Source organism: Schistocerca gregaria, chromosome 7 (genome assembly GCF_023897955.1).
Source record: "Schistocerca gregaria isolate iqSchGreg1 chromosome 7, iqSchGreg1.2, whole genome shotgun sequence".
In the NCBI taxonomy this organism is placed as follows: Eukaryota; Metazoa; Arthropoda; class Insecta; order Orthoptera; family Acrididae; genus Schistocerca; species Schistocerca gregaria.
Window position 1 is genome coordinate 399,733,031 of NC_064926.1, and position 26,554 is coordinate 399,759,584.

Below are 26,554 nucleotides of genomic sequence, written 5' to 3' on the forward strand. Positions count from 1 at the left end.
CCTCTCTTATTTCACTCAACTGTAGTGTAACTGTGACTGGAAACTTTAAAAAGACAGAACAGTCTGCTTACATTATATATCAGTGCTTAAAGAGTTGGTTGCTGACACAAGTAAATAGATAGTCTACATACTACCCTCAACAAATATTGTCCAGTTAATAATTTTTCTAAATGCGAGTTACCTTAAAATATTTCTCAGGCACATTTCTACTGCCCTCAACAAATCTTGTCCAGTTAATAGTTTTTCTAGATACCAATTACCTTAAAACATTTCTCAGTATGGCACATTTCTACAACTCACGTCGTAAAAATTGACATCCACATACAGAACTAAACTTACTGAACATAGAGACACAAGAACACTCAGACATGTGGTTTCCACAGAGATGTTCGCAGTAGAGGCAAATAAAGGATTTGTATATAATGTTTCAGTTACTTGAATCATTCAAGTTTAATAATAACCTCCTTACTAAATCATTGATACATGAAGTCAAAGAAGTTTAAGACAACTGGATCCATGTTCAATAAAGTGTACAAATAATCATGTTTGGAAAAGACTGAGGCACACATGGAAAATATTTGGTAGTGCATGATGTAGATCCATAGCGAAGTTGTCCTCACAGCTGGTGGGAGTATTACAAACAACTGGCTGGCATATCCTGAAAGACATTACCTTGAAGACACCAATGATCGTGGCTCTGCCCAAGTTACAGCCTGAAGAGGATGTTAAGTGTACACGGTTCTGCACATGTTATTAACCATGTCAATTTGCAAGCTACCACTGCAAGATGCAGAGACTAGAGTGTGGTGGTTATTGTCAACCACAATAAAATCACTAGAATGCTTTTCTTCATATACAATATGAACTCAGTGCATTAGCTTGCTGATATCTGAGACCTCTTCACATAAAAATTAAAGACAGATGAACAATGCTGCACTTAAAAATCTGACCTAAGAGTCTGAAATCACCTATTGCATCCATGGTCTCAATTCCTCCAGTTGTGATTATCATTTGTGGGCAACTTGAAGGACACACCATAACAATTAAAGCAACACTAATGCACCAGAAGGACCCGCGATTTCAACATTTTAAACAATGCCTCTGCAAATTAAGAAATGTATGTAGTTGACAGTTATGTTAATAGTAAGTTCAATTTATTTGCATTACCACGTCTATTTACATAACATTTGGTCTACTACTTTGAAAGTTTACACTGTTGTTGTTGACCTCATTCCTAAGCTTGGTTTGATGTATTTCTCCATGCTCACCTACAATGTGCCAGTGTCTACATCTCTGCATCTCTTTTAGTCAAGTTGTGCTGCAACACACTCCAATTAGACTCAGTATCTCTTCAATAGCTATCAGTCTTCCCATCTGATCTACACATTCTTCTGGAGCACCATATTTCAAAAGTTTGTACTCTCTTCTTTTCTCCAACTGTTGTTGAGATATGACTTCCTAACACTTCAATTTATAACCAACTAGCAACCTGCCACAGCTTCACAAGGGAAGCACAACAAGTACCTAAGGCCACACGACTTGTCTGATGTAGCAATAAATTTGTTTATGGGCCAGTGCATAGAGTTATACATAAAAAATTGGAAAACAATGTTAGATAACCGAATATCATCACTTTCATATAACTTCAATGATTTAAGCAGTGGATGCCAGGAAACTTGTCAGGAGACATGAATATTATCTGTTCTACATTTAATTGGAGTTTGGAGTGACAACCAATGTAAAGAGTAGAGTGATTACGAGTATGAGATTGGATATGACTTAATTCATAGCATATCGTGTATGGGAGGCTAGCTGAGTGGATCATGTCCAAAGGCCACAAATATAAAGAAAAGAAACAGAGAACATCCACACCTGAGCTAGATATGTAGCCTGTGACACCCCACCTCTTGCAAATCCCAGTAAGCACAGATTCATTGATCAGATTCATAGCTGCAATTAATCATGTGCACATCTAGGCTTGATCAAGGAAAACAGAAAACTGAAAGTTCAGTCGCTGCTGCGCTGCTGAAGAGACTTGAAAAACGAATCAAAGCTGCATCCCCTGCTGAAGCAATATTTTGGAAAATGTTTATTTCTAGCATAAAAAATTAAAAACCACATATTTTGTATTCATGGTATTTTCCCTACGCAATTGTTCTCAAATGATTGTTTATGATTCTTTGAAGTCAACTCACTGCCCATTGTTTGAATAATGTGGAGTGAATTTATGAGTGCGAACTGTGACTGTAAATCTGAGGAGAAAAGAAACCGGCGACTGTAATTGTCCTCTTTTTTTCCAAAATCTTTTATATCTATCAACAAGGGATTCTTCAATCTTGTTCAATCCTCAATTTACAAGTCCAAACAAATCATATCTGAATATGTCAAGGCGTGTCCACAATGACTGTATTGAACGTGTTCTGTCTGTTGTTGGTACATCAAACGAAGTGGAGTGTTAGTACACAGACACAGTTTGGGTCTAACTGCACCACACAGTGCACAGCTGTGCTTCCCAGAATTCTGCCATTCATTGCTGGATGGCAATGACATCTTTTCACAGTGGCAGGAGGTGAATTAATCATAGTTCAGCCAATTTGTATAAAATGTTTATAAATTATGTACACAAACCTTCCATGTAAATCATTCCACAATTAGTTAAAACTGTATCAAAGTTCATAGAGTAATTCCCAATATTAGTCCGAACATACCGACAAAACTGGGACACGCTACTTCCATTTATATATGTAAAATTACGAAGAAATGCATTAGAAGATGTTAAGAAATTTCATTTTTCCACAAACTTTTTTTCTTGTTATTGCTGACCTGTGTCCTATGTCCTCCTTACTTCAGCCATCATCAGTTATTTTGCTGCCCAATTAACAAAACCCATTTTCTACCACTAAGTATTTTATTTCATAATCTAATCCCCTCAGCATTGTCTGATTAGACTATATTTCGTTATCCTTGTTTCACTTTTTCTTGACATTCATCTTACAAGTTCTTTTCAAGATGCTATCAATTCCATTCAGCTACCTTCCAAAGTTATTTGCCATATCTGAAAGAATTACAATCCCATCATAAAATACCAAAGTACTCCTCTCTCAACTTTAATTCCCTTTCCAAATTTCTCTTTTGTTTCCTTTAACGCTTCTTGATTTTACAGACTGAGTAGCATTGGGGATACGCTACAACCCTGTCTCAGTGCATTTTCAACAACTGTTTCCACTTGCACGTCTTTTGATACTTAAGACAATAGCCCAGTTTCTGTAGAAGTTGTTATCAACATTTTCCTTTCCGTATCTTATTCCTACTACCTTTAGAATTTCAAAGAGTTTAGAGCAATCAATCATGGCAAAAACTCACTCTAAATCTAAAAAAGCAGTAAACGTGGGTTTGCATTTCTTCAGACTATCTTTCAATCCTAAATTTTTTTGTTTACAATGTTGTCATTAAATTAACAATCCATTCCAGCAATTATTGGTGGAAAGCACAATACATAGCCAATTTCTTTCATCAAAGAGTCCTAATATCTCAGTGAGATTTTGCCTCATTAAAACTGCTACAGTAACTATTTCGTAACCCAGTCCCAAGATTTTTATGTCACTTACCCCGTCTTTCACCTGTAGCAATGTATGTTAATGTGAAAAATGTCAATTTGCACCATGTTTTGGATCCCATGTTAAACTGTAGATCCTCTTATAACTGACTTATGTCAGTTCAAAGGTCACAGGAAGGCAACTGATTACCACCTCCAATAGGCCCGTGCTTAATGAAGCTCTGTGGTGCTCAAACAACCTTTGGGTTACTGAGAGTTTTGCTTAAACTCAGTTTACTAGGGTTACTGAGAGTTTTGCTTAAACTCAGTTTACTAATTTTTTCAATGTGTGACACTATACAAAATCTCCTCCTCCACATTTGCTTATTCTCTGGTAACATAATTTTAATTTTCACTCTGTTCTTTCTGCTTTAATAATAGGAGACAATTTATACTAAATAGGCCTAGTGCCTGCTTGATCAAATAAAAAATAGGGTTTTCTTCTCTTTCCACTAGGATCTTCACTAACTTATCCATAACCATGTGACATCACATGTGATGTATTCTGACCTGCCAACAGCATAAACTGGAACAGATTGACACGAGATTTTGCTGTTTTCTGAAGAACTATACTTAAGCTTCATCAATGTGTGTGTCACATTAGGCTGATCATTAAACAAGTCTGCTACAATCCCATTTGCGCATTCAGTTGTAGCTGGCCCTGAGAATATAAAATAAAGGCCCTAAGCAGGCATTTTCCATTCCATGAAGTACAGTCTCTAATTATTAGACTAATGGAAGAAATAAAACTGGGAAGCCTACTTAGCTGCTCCAGACTTCAAGTAACTAACCTTCAAGTTATTAAGTGATTAACACACACTAGTGGTTGGCACAAACAAATTGACCATCATCTTTTAAATTGGGAAGATAATAAACAGAAGCATTGAAGTAGATCCCATCAAGAAAGAGAACCTCCAGATATGTGGTGGAATAAGTCTCAGAATACATTAACAAAAGACAATCAGATCACAGAAACTTCCTCTGTTGCATTAAATAGCCACTGTACATTCTCTGTTGATAGCTTAAGGGTCCATTCTCCTTAGCCAACCTACAAAATAAGGTATTTTTATGATATTTTTTGGAAAAACCTAATGAAGCAATCCATGTAAATATTTTTGCACATTGATTCTTGGACATTTTCTGTCCTTTTTTAAAGAAATTATGTCACCTTTAAGACCCATCCAAGATTTAAAGTTGGTGTCCAAAATGAGATGTGTGCATATCAGAAACTCTACAGCCTGGCAGATATTTTTATTAGTATGTCAGCAATCCATTTGATCAGCTTGAAACAGTTTCCCACACTGACAGAATGGATTGCTGGCACTCTAATAAAGATATCTTTTTGAAATTTGGCTGAATTATTCCTTGGGCATGTCCACAAGGAGTAACGTGTTACTTCTTTTATTTTAGTATATTCATTAGTTATTGCAAAAATGTGATCAACAAAAGTACAGCATTTGTTGTTCAAACTAAATCTTTGCTTCAAACGTCCACCATTTTATTATTTTTTTCAAATTTCAAAATACTTTGCTCTTACTCCAGCACAATTATCTTACAGCTTAATAATTTTTTTTTTTTTTTGACATTATTTTCAGAGTGCAGGGCTTCTGTCAGAGCCACATCTTTTGCACAGAGCATCTTTAACTCCTTGACTGGGGAAGGGGCTTACTGATGACAATTTCTTTAAAGAAATCTGAACATGATATCCAAGAATCAATAAATAATTTGCACAAACTTTTACATTCATTGCTTCATTATGGAAAAAAAAAAGTTTATTTTATGGGCTGACTGACGAGAATGGACCCTTAATATTTATTCCATCACACTGTATTTATAAGAGAAAATAGTTACCCACATTTGTAATAACAGGGGCCTGTTTACGATATAGTAATACTAGTACTGCAGCTTTATAAAGAACACTGCCACCTGCCTTTTAGATGAACAGGAATTTTTAAACCTTGAATCTAAATACTCAGATTATTCGTAGAAGGAATGCCCCCCAATTGCAGTTACTTCTTGACAGCCATGTGCTTGCTGTGTTGCCACTTTTGTAGGTACACGTGGAGCTTTCTCAAGCTTGACTTGGAGGATATTGGCAACACTACTCCCATTGCCCCCTCCCCTCTCCCCTCACCCAGTTGCCACTGCAACATGTCAACCAGAAAATTAATTTATTCAGGCAATTTAAATTTCTAGATACAATCCAAACATTTGAAAATAAAATGGTTGGAAAACAGAGGCTCACGACACTAAAAGTACACCCACTCAAACAGAAGCAGCTCTTAGTTTATTCTGCTAGAGTGCAATGATTACCTTATTCATGAATACAACAGTACTCATGAACTGTTAAGTACAGTAACTTAAGAGAAAAGATAAAAAGTGCCACAACATTTTTAAATATACAATTGCTCCATGAGAGACTGGCAATTCAGGATTCTCTCTCATGGAATAAATGGCTGGAATGTAGCACAGTAAAAATGATTGAAAATAACTGGTCTATTAATTACTATGAAAATGAAATAACACAGAAATCTTGACAATTCTTATTCATAGTCATATCATTATGATTGGTGAGATGAACATTAAACAATTACAGCATCTTTATTGTAACCAACTTTTTTCCTGACTGACTACAGTCACGTTAAATTGTTACTTTCAGTTAGCACATTTCAATTTTACATCTAGGTCAAATAATAGATTGCTCATAGTTAGTTTTCTGTTTGTTAAAGTTTTAATTTGTAGACTATTCCATTTAACAATAAAAAATTGCTCTAACTCGCGGCCAGGGAAACGCCAGATTCTAGCAAATTAAACCTAATTAGGCTGAAGATTGACATTTCATAACGAGGAATTAAAGTTAATAATGTTAACGATACATCCAGTGCAATAGGAGCAGGTACGACGTTGCAAATTTTTATTTGAGAGGCACCTCACACCACCTAAAACGTGTCAAGTGACAGATACACAAAAAGCTAGTGGCACTAGCCTTTTTTTATGGAACACTGAATATGGCGAATTTTATTGTTTAAAAAGAACATTTTAATGGGAAATATCTTTTGGGGCGAGAAACTTATTTATAAAACCATGGGAAAATAAAAAAAATGACAAATAATAATAAGATAGTGTTCCCAGGCAATCGCCCTTTCCATAGCAGCTGTGCCACATCGCGCACTACTTCACCCCCATTCTACCATCATTAGAGCATGCCCCTCAACAAAATTATTTGTTTGTTAGACAAAAATCAACACTTGCCTGTTCCAACCACAATGACATCATACTCTGTCGGAAGATCATCCTCCATTTTTTTAAGACGGTATTTTTTCTTATATTAACAGAAGTCTGACACTACTGGCTCAGCTTTTGACATTCGACCATTATTGACAGCCGACGCAATGCACTTTTCCAGCCAAGGAGTAAAAGAGCTACCTCTTCCAGACAGTTCCAAGATGAACTTCTATCGCTGTTTAAAATCTGTCGCAAAACCATATAAAATAATTTCTCAGTCAAATGGCGGGATAAATTTGAAAATAACTTAACTAGTAATTAGAGATTTTATTTTATTTAAATTTCTTTATTTTTAAAGCAAAGACATAGTGATTCGAAAGCAATCTTAACAGATTTCCAAAAGATAAATTGAATCATCTAGAGACTAAAGGAGTGGGAAGTAGCACAAGAGACATGTATTCGCTAGTTGTGACGATAATTCACATATTTTTATCAGTTGACTTCGCGGATCCTTCTGCCTTATCAGCATTGAACGGTAGAAGTGTTGTGACACTGAACTGCATTGGCGTAGGCGTATGTTTACATATTGAAAGTTGAAAATGGCGGGTAATTGCGAAGATGTGAATGACGGATTCGAGTCATATAAACAAGATACTAGAATACCTTGTAAATATGGCGTTAAATGCTTCCAGAAAAATCCCACTCATCACAAGAAGTATAAGCATCCTCCAAAACGACGTCCGGATGTAAGTGATACCCCGTCTGTTTCGTAAATGTTCCACCAGATAACACCAATCGAAAATTTTGTTGTTAAACTTGTATCTTGAATGTACATACAGAATAGGACCACACTTTAGTGCCGTGACTGTTGTTTTTGTCGTACATTTCGTCAGTAGATATATTCTAAGAGATGCCAGGTATTAATAAGTACTAAATACAGTGTTTGTTTATTCGCCGCCTGCGGATAATTTTCATTGCATGGATGTCAGAAGTGTAGTAGCTTTTATACATAACCCCCTCCTCCCACCCGCTCACACACACAATATTATCTTGGTTTTTTATATCTTTATATTATTACTACATTATGCAGTGGCTATATATCACAAAAATTAAGTACTGAAGATAAACGTTTGAGTAAAATTTACGTGCCATGTTAAGTATTCTTCAACTGTTTAGCAACTTTAACTTAAGAATCATATTTTCAGCCTATTCTGCAGGTATGGAATCCATTTTTTTGTCTTTGATTTGGTGTGAAATTTGTTGTAAGATTTTATTCCATTACACTGGTGACTATTAGACACTTCCATTCATGGCCTCCTGCATCCAGATAGTTTTCTGGGGGAGTTGTTAGGGAGTGTAGAAAGAAAACTGTGCCTGCTTGAGCCCAACACACAGGCAACCCCGGGGAGAGAGGGATTCTGAGTTCCTCATACACTGTTGGCAACTTCTCATGTGCTTACTAGTTTCACAAAACACAATTTTAGGCACAGGTAATGTATTTTTATATCGCTAATTGTTACAGCTGGACATATAACACTTGTTGAAAGTTCATGACATATTAAAACTGTGTGCCAGATGAACTAGAACTTTAGCTTTCATAAGCAGAACACTTGCGTGTGAAAGACAGGGCTCCCAGATTTGAGTCCAAGTCTGGCATACAGTTCTAATCTAACAAGAAGTATTGCATAAGTGTACACAGTTACAGAGTGAAAATTCATTCTGAAAACACTCGTTGCTAGAAGTTGACCAGCTTCTGCCAACTTTAGTCAATCCAGAATTTGGGAGCTCTTGTTCATCTCATTGAGAACAAATAGTAGCTATAGCCATATTCTGTGAACCATTGTTGAGTGAATGGCAGAGGATACTGCTGTTTGTACCGTGTATTAGGGTTTCTTCCAATTTTATTTTAATATGGAGGATGAGGAGGAGGATTGCTTAAATTAGTCTAATTGTGTCTTTGTGGTCCCTGCTGGAGTGATGTGTAGAGGTTATAGTACATTCCTAGCTTCCTCATGTATTATTGGTTTTTGAAACATTATAAGTTGACTTTCATGGTATAGTTGGTGTGTCTCTTAGGCATCTGCCAGTTTAGGTTTTTCAGCATTTCAATGATGCCCTTCCATCAGTAAAATAGTGACCATCCTTGCTAACCTCCTTTCTATACGTTTGATATCCCCTATTAGCCCTGTTTGGAGTGAGCCCCAAACACTTGCGCAGTATTCTAGAATGAGTTGCACGAGTTTTTCGTAGTCAGTCTCCTTTGTGTAAAACATTCTCAGTCTTCTTTGTGTGTCAAGCCTGACTAAAATTACAGTTTTCAACAATCACCTGTTATTTTTGTCAGTAGCAACTGATCACCAGGAGAATGTTTTATACAAGGACGTGCTTGTGAGAAACTTCAGTCTTAGAGTGATAGCATTTTTTCATTATAAGATACATGAAGTGAAGTCTGACATCTATTTTATCAATGAGTAAGCGTATGTAATCACTCGATTGATTTCTTGGTAAAAGATACCTCCAGCTCCCTTGCATTTTTCAGTTTGGCACAGACTTAAAGATTAGGCTTCGCTATCAGTCAGTTTATTATCACAACCAAATTTTTTTTTGTTTTCACATTTGTTGCCTTTTCCAACTAGTCCGCAGCTCGTGGTCATGCGGTAGCGTTCTCGCTTCCCGTGCCCGGGTTTGATTCCTGGCGGGGTCAGGGATTTTCTCTGCCTCGTGATGACTGGGTGTTGTGTGCTGTCCTTAGGTTAGTTAGGTTTAAGTAGTTCCAAGTTCTAGGGGACTGATGACCATATAGTACAGTGAAACTGTGAGAAAAAAAGCCTGTACCTTGCAAAAGATGGGGTAGCAGATTTTATTTTTTTTACTCGTTCATATTGTTGGAAAGGTTAGAAAACCAAGTTTTGCCAACAAAATTTCTCTTGGAAAAACTTTCTGCAGTCAAAAAACTTCAAAAATTTCGGACTTTTTTCAGTTTTTTCAAAATATCTCAGTTTCATTTGCTCCTATCGCTTTGACGTTTATTTTCTTTTTTAAAGAGCACAAAATTCTCTACAAATTTGATTTTTAGCACTTTTTTTCTACTCCTAATATCTAAGAATCAAATTTGTAGAGAATTTTGTACTCTTTAAAAAAGAAACTAGACGTTAAAGCGATAGGAGCAAAAGAAACTGAGATATTTTGAAAAAACGGAAAGAAGGCCGAAATTTTCCAAGTTTTTTGACTGCAGAAAGTGTTCCCAAGCGAAATTTTGTTGGCAAAACTCCGTTTTCTAATATTTCCAACCATATGAACGAGTTGAAAAAATAAACTCTTCTACCCCACTTTTTGCAAGGTATTTCTGCAATTTGACTGGACTAATAGATGTTAAGTTCCATAGTGCTCAGAGCCTTTTCCAACTCGTAAGCAAATTTTCACCTTCCAATCCAATCCAGACCTCGAACTGTCTATTGCCACAACTAAGCTTTCACGGGGTCCAATACCAGAGAAACCAGACTGCTATTATAAAATAACTGTAAGGAAGCTGTGGTTGAAAAGAGAGTGAAACGGTGTTGTAGCATATCCCTGATGCTTCTCAATCTATACACTGAGCAAGATGTGAAGAAAAACAAGGAGCTATTTGCAAAGGGAATTAAAATTCACTAAGAAGATACTGAAACTTTGAGGTTTGCTGATGACTTAATTCTGTCACAGAGAGCAAAGGAATTAGAACAACACTTAAGCAGATTGGATAATTTCTTAAAAGGAAATTGAAAGGTGAATATCAGCAAAAGTGAAATGGAATGTGGTGTAATTAAATCAGGTTATACTGAGAGAATTATATTAGGAAACAATGCTAAAAGAAGCAGATGAGCTTTGTTATTTGTGCAGAAAAATAACTGGTGGCGAGGGTATAAAATGCAGAATGACAATAGCAAGAGAAGCATTTCTCAAAATGAGAAATTTCTTAATAATGAATATGATTTTAAGCCCCAAGAAATCTTTTCTGGAGGTATTTGGAGTGTAGCTTTGTATGGAAGTGAATCATGGATGATGAAGTTACAGACTAGAAGAGAATAGAAAATTTGAAATGTGGTGCTGACAGAAGAATGCCGGAAACTAGAAGGGTAGCTCTGACAACTTTTGTGAGGTACTAAATGAACCTCTTGGGGGGGGGGGGAGAAGTGTAGGTCATAAATTCATTCAAAAGTGTGAGTGATTGATAGGACGCAACTGGAGACAAGATATTGTAGCTTTAGTAACAGAGGAAGCTGAGCAGGGCTAAAAATTACAGGGGAGACGAAAGCATGACTACTGTAAGCAGGTTCAAACGGCTGTAAATTGCAATAAGTACGCAGAGAAGAAGGACCTTGGGGTGGAGATCTTATCATACCAGTCTTCAAACTGAAGCTCACAACAATGCATTATTTTAAGTAATTGCATATGCATAAAGTCTGAAGTGTTTATTAATATTATATGCCAAGTTATTAATATAGAACTCGAATACAAAGGTCCCAGCTCACTTCCCTGTGTGAAGGCAGTCATCTCCCATTGACTCTCCATGTGAGATAATACTGTGCCCCCTCACTTCCAACAAATCCTCAGTCCAGCCACAGATTTCATTTGATACTCCATGTGTCCTTACTTTCTTTAATAAGCCTTCGGGTAATAACCAAGTCAAAAACCACATATATATATGGAATTCCGACAATATTGGTGGATACTAATGGGTGGCAGGATTGTTTCAAAACACAGATGCAACTAACTATGGCGATGCTGACAGATGAAAGGAAACAATTTTTCTGCACAGCCATGGCATGTAGCCACAGCATGGCAATAGCTAATGTTTATATTTAGAGTTCAGATTTTATCTAAGATATTGTGTCTAGTGAACAATGTGATAATGAACTAGATAAGGCAGCAAATTGTGGAACTGGCAATGTTAAATGAGTCAGAAGAGTGCATATGGAACTTTAAAACTAACAAAAAGAGATAGAACAGACTCCAGAGAATAGACTTAGTTTTGAATGCCACTTGCAACAGCATAGAGAAAAAGATTGTCATTTGTACAATACCAAAGGGAAAGAAAAATTTAGAGGATGGAAAGAGATCAAGCAGTGATGCAAACACAATATACAGGTTGTCTGCGAAGGTTTAGCTGCCTCTGGTAATGTTTGTAATCGTACTTGCTGATGGTTTGTATCTGCTCATTTTGCACATGGTACAGAATTTTTTACATACTGGTATACATTTTCTTTCCTCTTTTTCCACCAGTATTACTTCACAATCCTTTAATTCATTGCCCTTCGACCCCTGTGCCCAGATAGCATATGGTCGTGCTGTTCCTTCAACACCTCCCTTCTCAGCTTAGCAGATACTACCATGCATTGACCCAACTTAGTTGACCTACATAACAGGCAGATGTGCACAATGAAGTGTGCCTGTGTTGTGTACAGCTTGTATTTGGCATCAGCAGTTTGTGGTGTCTACCACTCTGCAACACTGTAAGTCAGTGGTTGCACTACTGTACCCTTCCTGCTTTCACTGTCCACATTCCTGTGTTTCTTGCCCGACTTACAAATGGCCTCATGGTCAAACTCTCTGTCTCAATGCCTACCTAGTGAGTCTGCTTGAAGGGTCTTTCAACCTCAACACAGAAGCGTCCGATTCCACCCGTCTGCTTTGACCCATGACGTCACAGATATGGCGGAAACGACCATACACTAAGACTCCAATATGGTGTCTATGACGTCATTATGCAAACATGACCACAAATACGAAAATACATTGAAAAGCCACCACACAAATGTTCTACAAAAAAACTAATGAAACTAACGGGACAAACATGGGAAATTGAGGGTTTTTGGGTGAGGGGACAAAGTAAATATAAATAAATTTAGACACACACCACCATATCAAACCACACAAATCGACGAAAAAAAAACCGACAACACAAAACTCCCCAAATTCCACTAAACATAATATCCTCTGGAATCGGACAATTCCCTTGACCTATATAGCTCAACAGCAGCTCCCAAACCCACAAATTGGAATTGAACACATCCCTTGATCTATATAGCTCAACATCAGCTCCCGATCCCACAAATTGGAATTGAACACTTCCATTGACCTATATGGGTCAACAGAAGCTACTGGTACCAAATCATAAAACCCAAAACTACAACCACGTACACAATCATCACTACCTCAAAAAATACAACAAACCAACAATATTGGAATCAACACTTCCCCTGACCTATTATCCTTAGGACATCTCCACATACAGTCGTCCCTGGTCCGAGATGCCGGAACTTTAGTAAGCCTCATTTCTTCACGACATAGTGAACACTTCATGACTTCATCCAAAAATCCGAATAGTTGAAGAAATTTTATTAGAGACAACGCACTGCCCTCCATCATCGCCGACAACCAAAAACTGTTGACCTTGTTGATCATACCCATACCTAACAAAGGCATAAAAAAAGCAATTTACCAAAATTCACTCACAACGAACAGAAAACAATAACGTCGAAATAACAAAACTAAAATCGTTAACTCACTGAAAAATATTCCGCTGAAAACACAGTCCCGATACCACACACGTACAATGCTATCATGCAAATGAACCCCATAACCACCGATTGCAACAATACGCCACCTATAAACGTGCCACACATGCAAACTAAACCAGAAGCATCACCTAACTCACCACCAGAGAGCACCACCGATCACATCAAAACGACACCTACAAACACGCCACTCACAAACTAAATTCCGCGCCATCGTGACGTCGCACACCACAACAGCCTTAAGTCACAGGTCAAAGCCGATGGGTGGGATCGGACGCTTGTCGACCCTTGGTAATGACACCAGGAAACTGAGAATGCCATAATTGGCCAGTTCTCTGGAACCACATTCAACTGACAATATGCACTCCTTAAATCTCTTGTAGCAAAGTACTGGTGCTGCCCCAAGTTGTAGATGGTCTCCGTGATATTGAGTATCAGTTACACATCTGTTACCGCATTACGATTTAGATGTTGGTAGTCACAATGGAACCTATACTTTTTGAACTGTTAGGTGATCTTTTGGGCATAACCAAGACAGCTGTCCCCCAAGGACTAGTGTTCTCTTCTATTATTCCATTGGCTAGCTACTGTTTAATGAAGTCCTCAATAACTAGCTGTAAGTGCCAAGGTATTCTGTATGGTTTACGATGTTTTGCTGCTTTGTGCCCAATTGGCATTCTGTGTTGCATTATACCTGTCGCAGGCAGTGGGCCCTGAGGATTAAATAGGTTCTTGAATTCCAGTAACAGCTTTTCCATTTCCAACCACATTCCTTATTCCTATGCAGTGTCGCTTTTTGTGCCGATGATGACCATGAACTTCATTGCACCTCATATACAGCACGGTAGCCAGTCCGTTGTGGTGGGACCTGCCGTGTACCCTGTTGGTTCTAGTCCCCTGACAACAAAGGCATCGCTCTGCTGATGTCTGCGCCGTTAACTCCCCACGAATGACAAGGAGTAGATGCCTGTCATCCTGGGGCATCGGGACTCCCAGCAATGGCCATCCTGCCAGGTGGCCTTTGCTGCGGCTGGGTGGCGTCTGTGAGGAGAACTCTTGGTTGGAGTGGGTGGCATCAGGATGGATGAAGCACAATGAAGCATACCACGTCATCACTTGCTGGTGATCAAACACCAGCAGTCTCTAAGCGTTCCAAGTCTCAGTACAATGCAAGAAAATATGACCCTAAATCATTTCCCTCTCTAGCCACACCATGAGAGGAACGCCAGGCTAAGGATGGCACCGAGCCTTATTCATCCTGGTATCTCGTATGTACAAGAACTGATGGGGACTCCTTTGTTTTGATGAATCCACAGTTTTTTTTGTAGAGTATTTAGAGGACAGGTTTGGGGAGGTGGAGGGCTTGTCCAAAATTCAATCTGGATCAGTCTTGATCAAAACAGCATCCTCTGCCCAGTCAAGCACTCTACTTGCTTGTAAAAAGTTGGGGAATGTTTCTGTTACCATCACGCCACATAAGAGCTTAAATATGGTCCAGGGTATTATCTTCCACAGGGACCTTCTTTTGCCAACCAACGATGAGCTGCGCACTAGTTTAGAGCGGCAAGGTGTTCATTTTGTGTGGCGCGTCCGTCAGGGTCTGAGGAATCAGGTGACACTTTACCCGAGAAGGTCAAGGTGACGGTCAAGCCATATATCCCTCCCCAAATGTGGTGCTTTAAGTGCTGCAAGTTCAGCCATACGTCATCCCGCTGTACTTCCAGCTCACCTATCGAGATGGTGGACGTCCATCACACCCCAATAATCCATGTGCCCCACCTCCCATCATTCACCTTGCTTGCCAGACTGCAGGATTTTAGAGAAAGAGAGGAAAACCATGGAATACAAGACCCTGGACTGACTGATCTACACTGAAGCTAAGAGAAAATATGAGCACCTTCATCCTCTGGCTATGACCTCCTCATATGCTGCTTCTAAGAGAACAGTTGTAGCCCCCATCAGTGCCATGAATTCCAGTCGGCTTTCAGAGCCAGAAGACTACACCTGCCCCCATGATGGTGGGTGGGCACTCCCCCCCCCCCCCCCCCTGTTGCTCGCGCACCACCTACCTCGGGAGTACTGCCCCCCCCCCCCCCTCCCCCAGCCATTAGAGACACCAGTCCCCACTTCTCAGCCGGAGAAGAGTAAGTCTTCTTTGGCTCTTCTCACCACAAAATGGTCCCTTGGGTCACTCCCTTCTCAGGTTTCTGCTAATGGGAAAGATTATGCCTGTCAGTGGCTGAAATTCCCAAAAGCAGCTGGTTGTAGGGCTTCACGATCGTTCTCAGTCCTGGGGACTGAGTCAGTGAAGCCCTCCCAGTCAGAGAAACCCAAGGAGCAGTGACAAAGGTACAAGAGGAAGAACCCTAAGACCAAGGAAAATGTGGTGGTACCCACACCACCACTACCTACAAGCTCTGTGTCTGGGGATAAGGTGGAGATTCTGGCGTCCGCTGAGGACCTAGATCTCGCCAGACACTCAGACGCAATGGACATAGACTGTTCAGACAATAAGTCAGTGGTTTCAGGTGACCCTGAGGTGTAAACTGCCTCATTGAATGTTCCATGCCTTCCGAATATCATGACGACGACATCCTTCAGTGGAATTGCTTCTGTTTTTCCTACCGCCTGGCTAAGCTATGGCAACTGTTAAGCTTTGCACCTACTTTCTGCGTTGCCCTCCAGGAAACCTGGTTCCTGGCAGTGGGAACCCCTGCCCTCCATGGCTATAAGTGATATTACAGGAACAATAGTGACTATAATCGAGTATCAGGTGGTGTTTGTGTTTATGTCCTAAACTCAATCTGTAGTGAAACTGTGTCCCTTCAAACTCCTCTTGAAACTGTGGCTGTCAGAATAAGGACGACACAGGAAATAACTGTCTGCAACTTATAACTTCCTGCAGATGGTGCAGCACCCCTGAATGTATAAGCTGCACTGATTGATCAACTCCCTAAACCTTTCCTAGTTTTTGGAGATTTCAACACCCATAACCCCTTGTGGGGTGGTATTATGCGTACTGGCTGAGGCAGAGATGTCGAAACTTTACTGTCTCAATTCGACCTCTGCCTCTTAAATACTGGGGTCGCCAGATATTTCAGTGTGGCTCATGGTAGTTACTTGGCCATTGATTTATCCATTTTCAGCCCAGGACTTCTCCCATGTATCCACTGGAGAGCACATGACAACCTGTGCGGTAGTGACCACTTCACCATCTTCCTATCACTTCCCTGGTGTCAGTCCCATGGATGCCTGCCCAGGTGGGCTTTAAACAAGGCAGACTGGGAAACTTTCACCTCTGTGGTCACCGTTGACTCTCCTCCACACGGTAACATCGATGTGACGGTTGAGCAGATGACTACAGCAATCATAAAAGCGTCAGAAAACGCGATCCTTCACTCTTTAGTGTGCTCCCGGAGAAAGGTGATCCCGTGGTGGTCACCAGATGTCGCTGAGGCAATTGAGGAGCATTGGCGAGATGTACAGCACCATAAGTTGCACCCTTCCCTGGAGCACCTCATAGCCTTTAAGCGTCTCCATGCCCACATTTGCCATTTTATCAAAATACAGAAACAGGAGTGTTGGGAGGGGTATGTCTATACCATTGTGTGCCATACATCACCTTTCCAAGTCTGGACGATCAGACGTCTTTTTGGTTACCAGACCCCAGCAGGTGTCCCTGGCATTAACATCAATGGCATGTTATCTACTGATGCATACGCGATTGCTGAGCACTTTGTTGAGCACTATGCTCAAGCATCTGTGCCGGAGAAATACCCCCCAGCCTTTTGCACCCTCAAACAGGTGATGGAAAGGAAAGTCCTCTCATCTGCTACAAGCCACAGTGAACCCTATAATGCCCCATTTACAGATTTGGAGCTCCTCAGTGCCTTTACACATTGCCCAGACACAGATCCTGGGCCAGATTGGATCCACAGTCAGATGATTAAACGTCTCTCATCCGACTACAAGCGACATTGCCTCGTCATCTTCAACCGGATCTGGTGTGATGGCATCTTTCCATCGCAGTGGCGGCCCCATTATTCCAGTTCTCAAACCCGGTAAAATCCCGCTTCATGTGTAGAGCTGTCAGCCCATCAGCCTCACCAACGTTCTTTGCAAGCTGCTGGAATGTATGGTGTGTCAGCAGTTGGGTTGGGTCCTGGAGTGACATGGCCCGCTCCATGTCAGGGCGGCTTCTGCCAGAGGCATTCTGTCACTAATAATCTTGTGTTCATCAAGTCTGCCATCTAAACAGCCTTTCCAGATGCCAACACCTGATTGCCGTCTTTTTTGATTTATGAAAAGCATAAGACATGACCTGGCAACATAATATCCTTGCCATATTATACGAGTGGGGTCTCAAAGGCCTGCTCCCAATTTTTATCCACAATTTCCTGTCGCTTTGTACTTTTCGTGTCCAAGTTGGTGCCTCCCATAGTTCGCCCCATAGCCAAGAGAATGGGGTCCCGCAGGGCTCCGTTTGAGTGTATCTCTATTTTTAGTGGCCTTTAATGGTTTAGCAGCAGCTGTAGGGTCATCTGTCTCACCTTCTCTGTATGCAAACGACTTCTGCATTTCATACTTCTCCACCAGTACTGGTGTTGCTGAGCGGCACCTACAGGGGGCCATCCACAAGGCACAGTCATGGGCTGTAGTCCACGGTTTCCAGTTTTTGGCTGCAAAGTCATGTGTTATGCACTTCTGTCGGCATTGTATCGTTCATCCGGAACCAGAACTTTACCTTAATGATGATCTACTCACCGTAGTGGAGACATATCAATTCTTAGGACTGGTTTTCGAAGCCCGATTGACTTGGCTTCCTCACCTCCATCAGCTTAAGTGGAAGAGCTGGCAGCACCTCAATGCCTTTTACTGCCTGAGCAACACCAACTAGGGTGCAGATTGTTCTGTGCTGCAGCTCTACAGAGCCCTTGTTCAATCCTGCCTTGACTGTGGGAGTCTGGTTTATGGTTTGGCAGCACCCTTAGCGTTACGTTTACTTGACCCAATGCACAACTTTGATGTTCACCTAGCGACAGGAGCTTTTAGGACGAGTCCAGCGACCAGTGTCCTGGTGGAGGCTGGAGTCCTGCCATTGCAGGTTAGGCATGCACAGTTGCTCTCCTGTTATGTTGCACACATTTGTAGTTCTCCTGCGCATCCAAATTACTGTCTCCTTTTCCCTCCCACAACGGTTCATTTCCCTCATCGGCAGCCCAGGTCAGGGCTTTTAATTGCAGTTCGTGTGTGATCCTTTCTCTTCGAACTGGTGCCCTTGCCTTTACCACCTATACTTGAGGTTCATTCACAAACACCTCCATGGTGTACACCTAGGCTGCTGCTTTGCCTGGACCTTTCACATGGCCCTAAGGACTCATTTAACCCTGCAACTCTCCGCTGTCACTTCCTCTCAATTCTCAATATGTACCAGGGCCATGAAGTGGTTTACACTGATGGCTCGATGGCTGATAGTCCCGTTGGCCGTGCCTGTGTTCATGGAGGACATATATAACAGCACTCCTCACCAGATGGGTACAGTGTTTTCACTGTAGAGCTGTCTGCCATATCTCATGCTCTTGAGCACATCTGCTAATGCCCAGGTGAGTCATTTCTCCTGTGAACTGACTCCTTGAGCAGCCTACAAGCTATCAACCAGTGCTAACCTTGTCATCCTTTGGTAGCAAGTGTCCAGGAGTCTATCTATGCTCTGGAATGGTCCAGTTGTTCAGTGGTGTTTGTCTGGACCCAAGGTCACGTCGGAATCCCAGGCAACGAACTTGCCGACAGGGTGGTCAAACAGGCTACGCGGGTACCGCTTATGGAGATTGGCTTCTCTGAAACTGACCTGTGTTCAGTATTAAGCGGCAAGGTTTTGCGGCTTTGGGAGACGGAATGGCATAACCTCATTACGCACAACAAGCCGCGTGCCATTAAGGATACTATGAATGTGTGGAAGACCCCTCTGTGTGCCTCTCGCCAGGACTCTGTGGTTCTCTGTCGGCTCCACATTGGCCATGCATGGGCGACACATGGTTACCTCCTCCGTCACGAGGACCCACCTCGGTGTTGCTGTGGCTCATGAACGACGGTTGTTCATCTCTTGCTGGACTGACCACTTTTAGCCGATCTTTAGTGGACTTTTAACTTTCCCAGCACCCTACCTTCAGTGTTGGGCGACAATGCCTCAACAGCAGCTTTAGTTTTACATTTTATTCGTGAGGGTGAGTTTTATCATTTGCTCTAAGTTTTAACACATGTCCTTTGTCCCTGTGTGTCCTCCACCCTAGTGCTTTCAGGGTGGAGGTTTTAATGTGTAGCAGAGTGACTGGCTTTTCCTTTTTATCCTCATGGTCAGCCAGCCATGGTAAAACATGCTTTCGCTTTTTAACTCCTTCTACCTGTTTCTTGCGTCTTTGTGATTTTCTTGACCCCTTTTGTCCATTTAAGTGTTTGTTGTCCCTTCAGTTGTTGTTGTGGTTTTTCCTTTCGTTCTGTTTTGTGCTGTAATTTTCATTGTCGTATTTTCACCCTTGTGGCATTGTTTCTATTGGAACAAGGGGCCGATGACCTCGTAGTTTGGTCCCTTCCCCCCTCTTAAAACAACCAATCAAACCCCTGTAGATATGTCTGGTGGCAGCCCCCTCAGAAAGGTGTCTAATTCCCTGTGCTTGGCTTCTTGCAGTTTAATCCTATTTACTTCATCACTGTCCCCCAGCTCATAAGTTTGTGCATTAACTTTCCATATTATATGAGAAAAACTTTCAACCATTTCATTTTCGCTATTCTACTTAACTGGCCACAGATAAACCTTGTGCTATTCCATTTTTTGTAGCATTACTGGTGGCCTTGTTTTAAATCCTCAAACTTGTGTCCATTTTTTAAACCATTTGTACATCTCACAAAATATTTTCTCTCTTCTATCAGTCTCAGGTATGTCATTTGCAATAGCTGACTATCCACCCAACCTACAATATTTGCTGCTGCCTCAGAGTCATCCAAAAAGGACACTACATTCTCAGTTGATTTGCAAGAAAAGGGAGTAATAGTGGTTGCTTCATGTATTAGGGGCTAGCAGGCTTTGGCAATATCTCATTTTCCTTCTTAGCTGCCAGTTGCCTTTGCAACTCCATATTATCTGCTCGCAATTGAAGTAACTGATTAATTAACAAATGAATTGCTTCGTGCCCAAAAATACCTCATGTCCTGGACCTTGCCATTGTGGAACCTTTAACCACAATACACAACCAGATATAAAAATCAGTAATACAAAACAATAGTTTACACACTCATAACCATAGCATACTGACCCACGCCGTATGCCTAATCATTAACCATTTTGTTTCAGTACACTGCCTAGAAGTATGGCCATAGCTGTGGTGTGTAGAACACCCCACCGATAATGACTTAGCGCATGGCATGCAGTGCCCTAGTAAGTTGCTCTGTGAACACCTTACTGATTGAGAACAGTACTCCACATTGGCTGTGACTTGATGCTATGTGTTACTACAAACATTGCTGTTAGTGGTGGTAGTCAAAACTTCTGACACCAACTGCAGTGCGCCTTTGTGGTTGGTCACTACACTAGCGGGTTTGGGACGTGGTAGTAGGTTGTTGTCAGGATGGCAGTCAGAGCATACCGGCATTTTCCAAACATTGGTTGCCTTATGATAAGTGCAGAGCAGGACTGCTGACACATGTGCCACCTTGGCATGGCACTGGGATTCAGTACAGGGCATTCCTGCAGACACAGAATTCTGCAGCGTGCTGTGTTTCTTGTGGTTCTCTGGCAGTGGAGCCCGCTCCTGCAAGCAGTGTTATGCAGCAACAGTTTGGCTGCACAAGTACAGGTGGTGGGTGGCTGCACCATGTTGGACATAAACTTCTGCATTCCAAGGCAGGAGACCAGCTACAGCCAATGCGAGCCTGAGGTAGCCAATCAGCTGGAAGGTGCCAAGTAACCAGTAGGTGGCTCATTGGTCGTGGAGTCTTACAGGACAGTGTTGCCCTGTCACCTGGCATGAACCTCCTGTCATTGTAGGCACTGCCAAACTGCTAATACTTTGACTAGAAATGGCAGGTATTTGTACTGGTTATGTGCATAAGTATCATGCTGATGTACTGCTTGTAAACACATACACTGAAACAAGGCAGCAGCCAGTTGGGTGTGGCACGTAGCCCATTGTTGCTGCGGTCGTACAGCCTTTCTGCTGTGGCGGCGGCACTGCAAGCCTTGGGCCTCCGATGGTAGTGTAGAAACCAGCTGGTGATATTGCTGCGTCTCGTGCAACAGTGCTTTGGTTCCACTCTGCACCAGGCTTAGCATCCATGGCCTATTTTCAACAACTGTGAAAATACTGTTATAAAACACAGTCTTTGCTTTGCCTTCCCTACACATTTTCTATGTGGTTGTTTCTATTTAAGTTGTTCATAATTGTTACCTCTAGGTATTTAATAGAATTAACAGCCTTTAGATATGTGTGATTTATGATGTAACCAAAATGTAGTGGTTTCCTTTTAGTTCTCTTGGGGATGATGTCACACTTTTCATTATTTAGAAGCAATTGCCACTTTTTGCACCACACAGATATCTTATCTAAATCATTTTGTAATTGTATTATATTAAAAACAAAGATTCCAAGACTTACCAAGCGGGAAAGCGCCGGTAGACAGGCACAATAAAATAACACACAAAATTACGAGCTTTCGCAACCGGCGGTTGCTTTGTCAGGAAAGAGGGTAGGACAAGGAAACATGAAAGGATGTGGGTTTTAAAGGAGTGGGTAAGGAGTCATTCCAATCCCTGGAGCGGAAAGACTTACCTTAGGGGGAAAAAAAGGATAGGTATATACTCGCGCGCACACGCGCACACACACACACACACACACACATATATATATATATATATATATATATATATATATATATATATATATATATATATATATATATATAAGCAGACATATTTAAAGGCCTTTAAATAAGTCTGCTTGTGTCTGTATGTATGTGTGTGTGCGTGTGTGTGTGTGTGTGTGTGTGTGTGTGTGTGCGTGCGTGCGTGCGAGTATATACCTATCCTTTTCCCCCCCTAAGGTAGGTCTTTCCGCTCCCGGGATTGGAATGACTCCTTACCTTCTACCTTAAAACCCACATCCTTTCATCTTTCCTTCTCCTTCCCTCTTTCCTGACGAAGCAACCGCCGGTTGTGAAAGCTCATAATTTTGTGTGTGTGTTTGTGTGTTATTTTATTATGCCTGTCTGCCGGCGCTTTCCCGCTTGGTAAGTCTTGGAATCTTTGTTTTTAATATAATATATTTTTCCCATGTGGAAGTTTCTTTCTATTTTATTTACATCATTTTGTAATTGGTTTGATTTTTTGACGTCTTCACTAGATGGTCAGGGACAGCATCATTTGCAAACAATGTCCCACAAAACTCATCTGGATTCATTGTATTCATTTTCAGGTCTGTGCAAATGAGGTTTTCTACCTGGGAATAGAAACTGCATCCTGAACCTTGATTAATTTATCATTGAGAGCTTGCATGTCACCATTGGGAGAACAGTAAATAGGGCTGCTCAGATTGTCTCCAGGATAGTTTATACGCATTAAGAAAAACAGAGTGCCTATAATGCTTCATTAGGGAATGCCAGATACCATTTCTGTTTCACTCGACAATTTTCCATCAGTTACAATGAACTGTGATCTTTCATATGGGAAAAACATAATTGCAATCACACAACTGAGATGATACTCTTTAAGCATGCAGTTTGATTAGAAGCTACTTGTGAGAAATAGTGTCAAAATCAATCTGGAAATCTAAAAATGTTGAATCAGTTTGAGCTCTCCTGTTGATAGCAGTGATTACTTCATGTGACAGAAGAGCTGGTTGTGTTTCACTAGAACAATATTTTCTGAATCTGTGCTATTTGTCAATAGATAATTTTCTTAAAGGTAATTTGTAATGTTCAGACACAGTATAGGTTCCAAAATCACATTGCAAATTGATGTTAGTGATGAAGGTCTGTGATTCAGGAACCACTTAAAGTGGAGTGATCTTACAAAACTTAATTGTAGAAAATGCCAATATCGGGCTGAGATTCATGGGAAGAATGTATTCATCCTTTAATGAAGTGTCTCTCAAAACACTTGTTAGACCAATTCTCGAGTATTGTTCTCATCGATCTGGGATCCTTGCAGGTCAGGTTAATAGAAGAGATAGAGAAGAGCCAACAAAGTGTGACATGTTCCATAAGCATGAGAGCGTTACATAGATGTTAGTCTCCAGTGGCAGATGCTACAAGAGAGGCATTGCATATGACAGGGAGGGTTACTACTGAAAAATTGAGAGCTTACATTCAGAGGAGCCAGGCATCATATTATTTAACATCACAGATATCGTGAAATAACTGTGACAAGAAAATCAGGGAAATTACTGCTCATATGGAAGTGTGTCGACAGTCATTCTCCCTAAGCACAATTCGCAAATGGAATGGGGAAGAGTTTTTTGATAGTGATACCAGAAATACCCTCTGCCACATGCTAAAAGGTGGCTTGCGATTTATAGGTATAGATTTAGTTTGTATGTGCAGTAAAAGTTGTGTTTATGTCACAGAGGATTTGCTTATCACTTTTGAGTACCTAGCTATTTGTCTCTTGTGATTCTATGGAATTTGATACTTTCTTGAATATTTCTATAAATCTAAATTTTGATATATACAACACTCATGAAAACTTCTAATTCACATTGATTTCTAAGTATCCTTTTTCTTTTTCAATGTTTTACTATTTAGTAATTTCAAACCTTTTTTGCATTGACAAAGACTCTTCTGTTTTTTAGGATTTTGTTTTGTTACAAGTTTTGGCAGTAGTAGTCCGAAAGAGTTAGGTTGTTTGCAACAGTAGCACAACTTCCTTTAGTATGTCATTAATGACTGGTGCTGTGTCTTTTGTTATCCTTGTGGCAGTGTGTGTCATTGGTGATATTCTAAAACTGTGTATGTTGTTGAGTAAATAATGTCCCACAAAAACCCATCTGGATTCACTGTGTTCATATTCAGGTCTGTACAAATGAGGTTTTTCTACCTGGGAATAGAAACTGCATCCTCAACCTTGATTAATTTATAGTTGAGAGCATGCATGTCACCACTGGGAGAACAGTAATAACTGGCTTAGTTAGTCTTGGTACAAATCTGACACTTACAGATGTAGCAGATAATTTAGTGTTTCTCTTCGTTAGTGAAATTGTTACTTCTAACTTTATACAAAATTCATTTCTTGACAGACATTTCTGACCCACTACTTCTACGGAGTTTCTAGTATAATGGCATGATAGATTGCCCAAGTTTAAAGCTATACACATTATTTCAGTTCATCAACACCAATGTTTTGTAATGCAAACTAGTGAGCTATCTGTAGTTGATCCCTCTTCTAGTTGTTGCACTTTGTTTGGTATAGATGGAATAGTATGGTGGAGAGGAAAAGTAATTTCTGATAAAATCTTCTCAGATTGGCAGCATCTTTATATGAAGATAGTGAGTATGAAATTTGTTGAAACATTGCTCCAAGGCAATAGTACCACTTGGCTAATAACCCGAGAAGAGTTATTCAGTGAAATTTAATTGAAAACCTGCATTCTCATGGAATTGTCTTCTGGCAGTATGTGAAGAGGGAATCTCGTGGCTGACAGGAGCTGTAGCAGTATTAAAAAAATTAATAGCCTAAATCAATGTAAGCAATGTGAACCAGTTTGTTAAACAGCCTCACCCCCAACCATCTAAGTAAAATGTCTTTGATCCTTTATTTTGCATTTGTCAGTGCAGTTGTGTTATAGTAAGGGATCTGCTTGCAGTAATACTGAATTTATTTCAGGATCATCATGGTTTGCAACAAAACAAGAGACATAAAGCAGATAAGAACAACATTGTAAAGCAGAGTCAAGATGAAGTGGCGGCCCATTCTTCCAGCGACCAGGTATGTACACACACACACACGTCTACATTATGTAGCGGGACACACAATGCACACAATTAGGCCCTCAGGTGCAAGTGTGGACGTGCGTGCGCACGCGTCCATATGTTTGTGGGTGCACGTGTGTATATATTTGTGTGTGCACATGTGTGCACTAGGTCATCAAAAGATTTTGTGTGGAAGCTAGCAAAGTTTTAATTCTTTTTCATGTGTGTGTTGACAACTCAATGCTTCTGCTTTTTGGGTAGTGGTCTCCTTTACTCCTTACATCGATTCTGGATATGAAACAAAGCCAGTTCAATGATGTCAACATTTTTCATGTTCATTATCAGTTCTAGAAGTGTAAAATATGAACAGTTTTAAATTTACGCTCTTTTAAAAAATATTAAATATTTGCATGTACCGTGTATTGATGGTGGCTTTGAATATTGTTGGAAAGTTACGTTCTTCTTCTGTGTGCTTTCAGTTTATGTTAGTCATTCATGTGCTTCACTCCACGTAGTAAATTAATGTGATTTTTCAGCCTAGTGATGGTGAAAATGAAAAAAAAGAGCAACAATCCACGAGCAGTGTTGAAGTTGAAACTGCACATACTCCTCAAGCGCATATTATTCGCAAAGATGACTCCAGTGAAATGGATGACAAAGGAAGTTCCTCCCCTTGTGATGTAAAAGAATTTATTAAGCAAAAGTTCTTGGTTGAAATGCCTGAAGATTTTTATGAGTTCTGGTTATTTTGTGAACATTTGTCTAGCAACAAGCCTCAAGGTGAGACACAGAACTTGTAAGCTTTGACTGTTTAGTAATGTCCATGTTTTGTGCTGTAGTCTTTATGTGACAGTGTTTGTAATCTTATGAACTTGGTTATTTTTAGGCTTGGTTATTTGGAAAACATTGCCAGCAGGGAATACATTTAGCTCATATTTACTGTTTACACAACTGGGCCAAATTGACAGCACGTATATAATAATAATAATAATAATAATAAAATGTTGAAGGAAAACTTAATTACAATGTGTGTTCTGGTACAGAGGCTTCCAGTATTATGAATTTTTAAAATTATTTTAATACTTTTATAGTACCATGTCCTCGTATTCAATTAGCCTAATTTCATCTGGGCCCCTTTAAAGTTTCTGCAGTTGTTTTTTCCATCTTATCACCTCCTTTTCTGGTTCCATTATCCAGCCATCTTGTTCATCTGAAATCATTGTAC

General features: G+C 40.3%; 2 protein-coding genes across 2 annotated transcripts in view; one reads left to right on the forward strand and one right to left on the reverse strand.

Moving 5' to 3' along the window:
* LOC126282240 (rab proteins geranylgeranyltransferase component A 2) overlaps nt 1-6,977 on the reverse strand; it is a 55,835-nt gene extending 48,858 nt beyond the window's left edge. Inside the window, exon 1 of the mRNA XM_049981827.1 lies at nt 6,848-6,977. Within this exon, the coding sequence (XP_049837784.1) occupies nt 6,848-6,896 (49 nt within the window). The 5' untranslated portion in view covers nt 6,897-6,977. The remainder of the gene's footprint in view (nt 1-6,847) is intronic.
* A 442-nt stretch (nt 6,978-7,419) lies between these two features.
* LOC126282241 (histone PARylation factor 1) overlaps nt 7,420-26,554 on the forward strand; it is a 114,482-nt gene continuing 95,347 nt past the window's right edge. The window contains exons 1-3 of the mRNA XM_049981828.1: nt 7,420-7,566; nt 25,244-25,345; nt 25,866-26,109. Of these exons, the coding sequence (XP_049837785.1) occupies nt 7,420-7,566; nt 25,244-25,345; nt 25,866-26,109 (493 nt within the window). The remainder of the gene's footprint in view (nt 7,567-25,243; nt 25,346-25,865; nt 26,110-26,554) is intronic.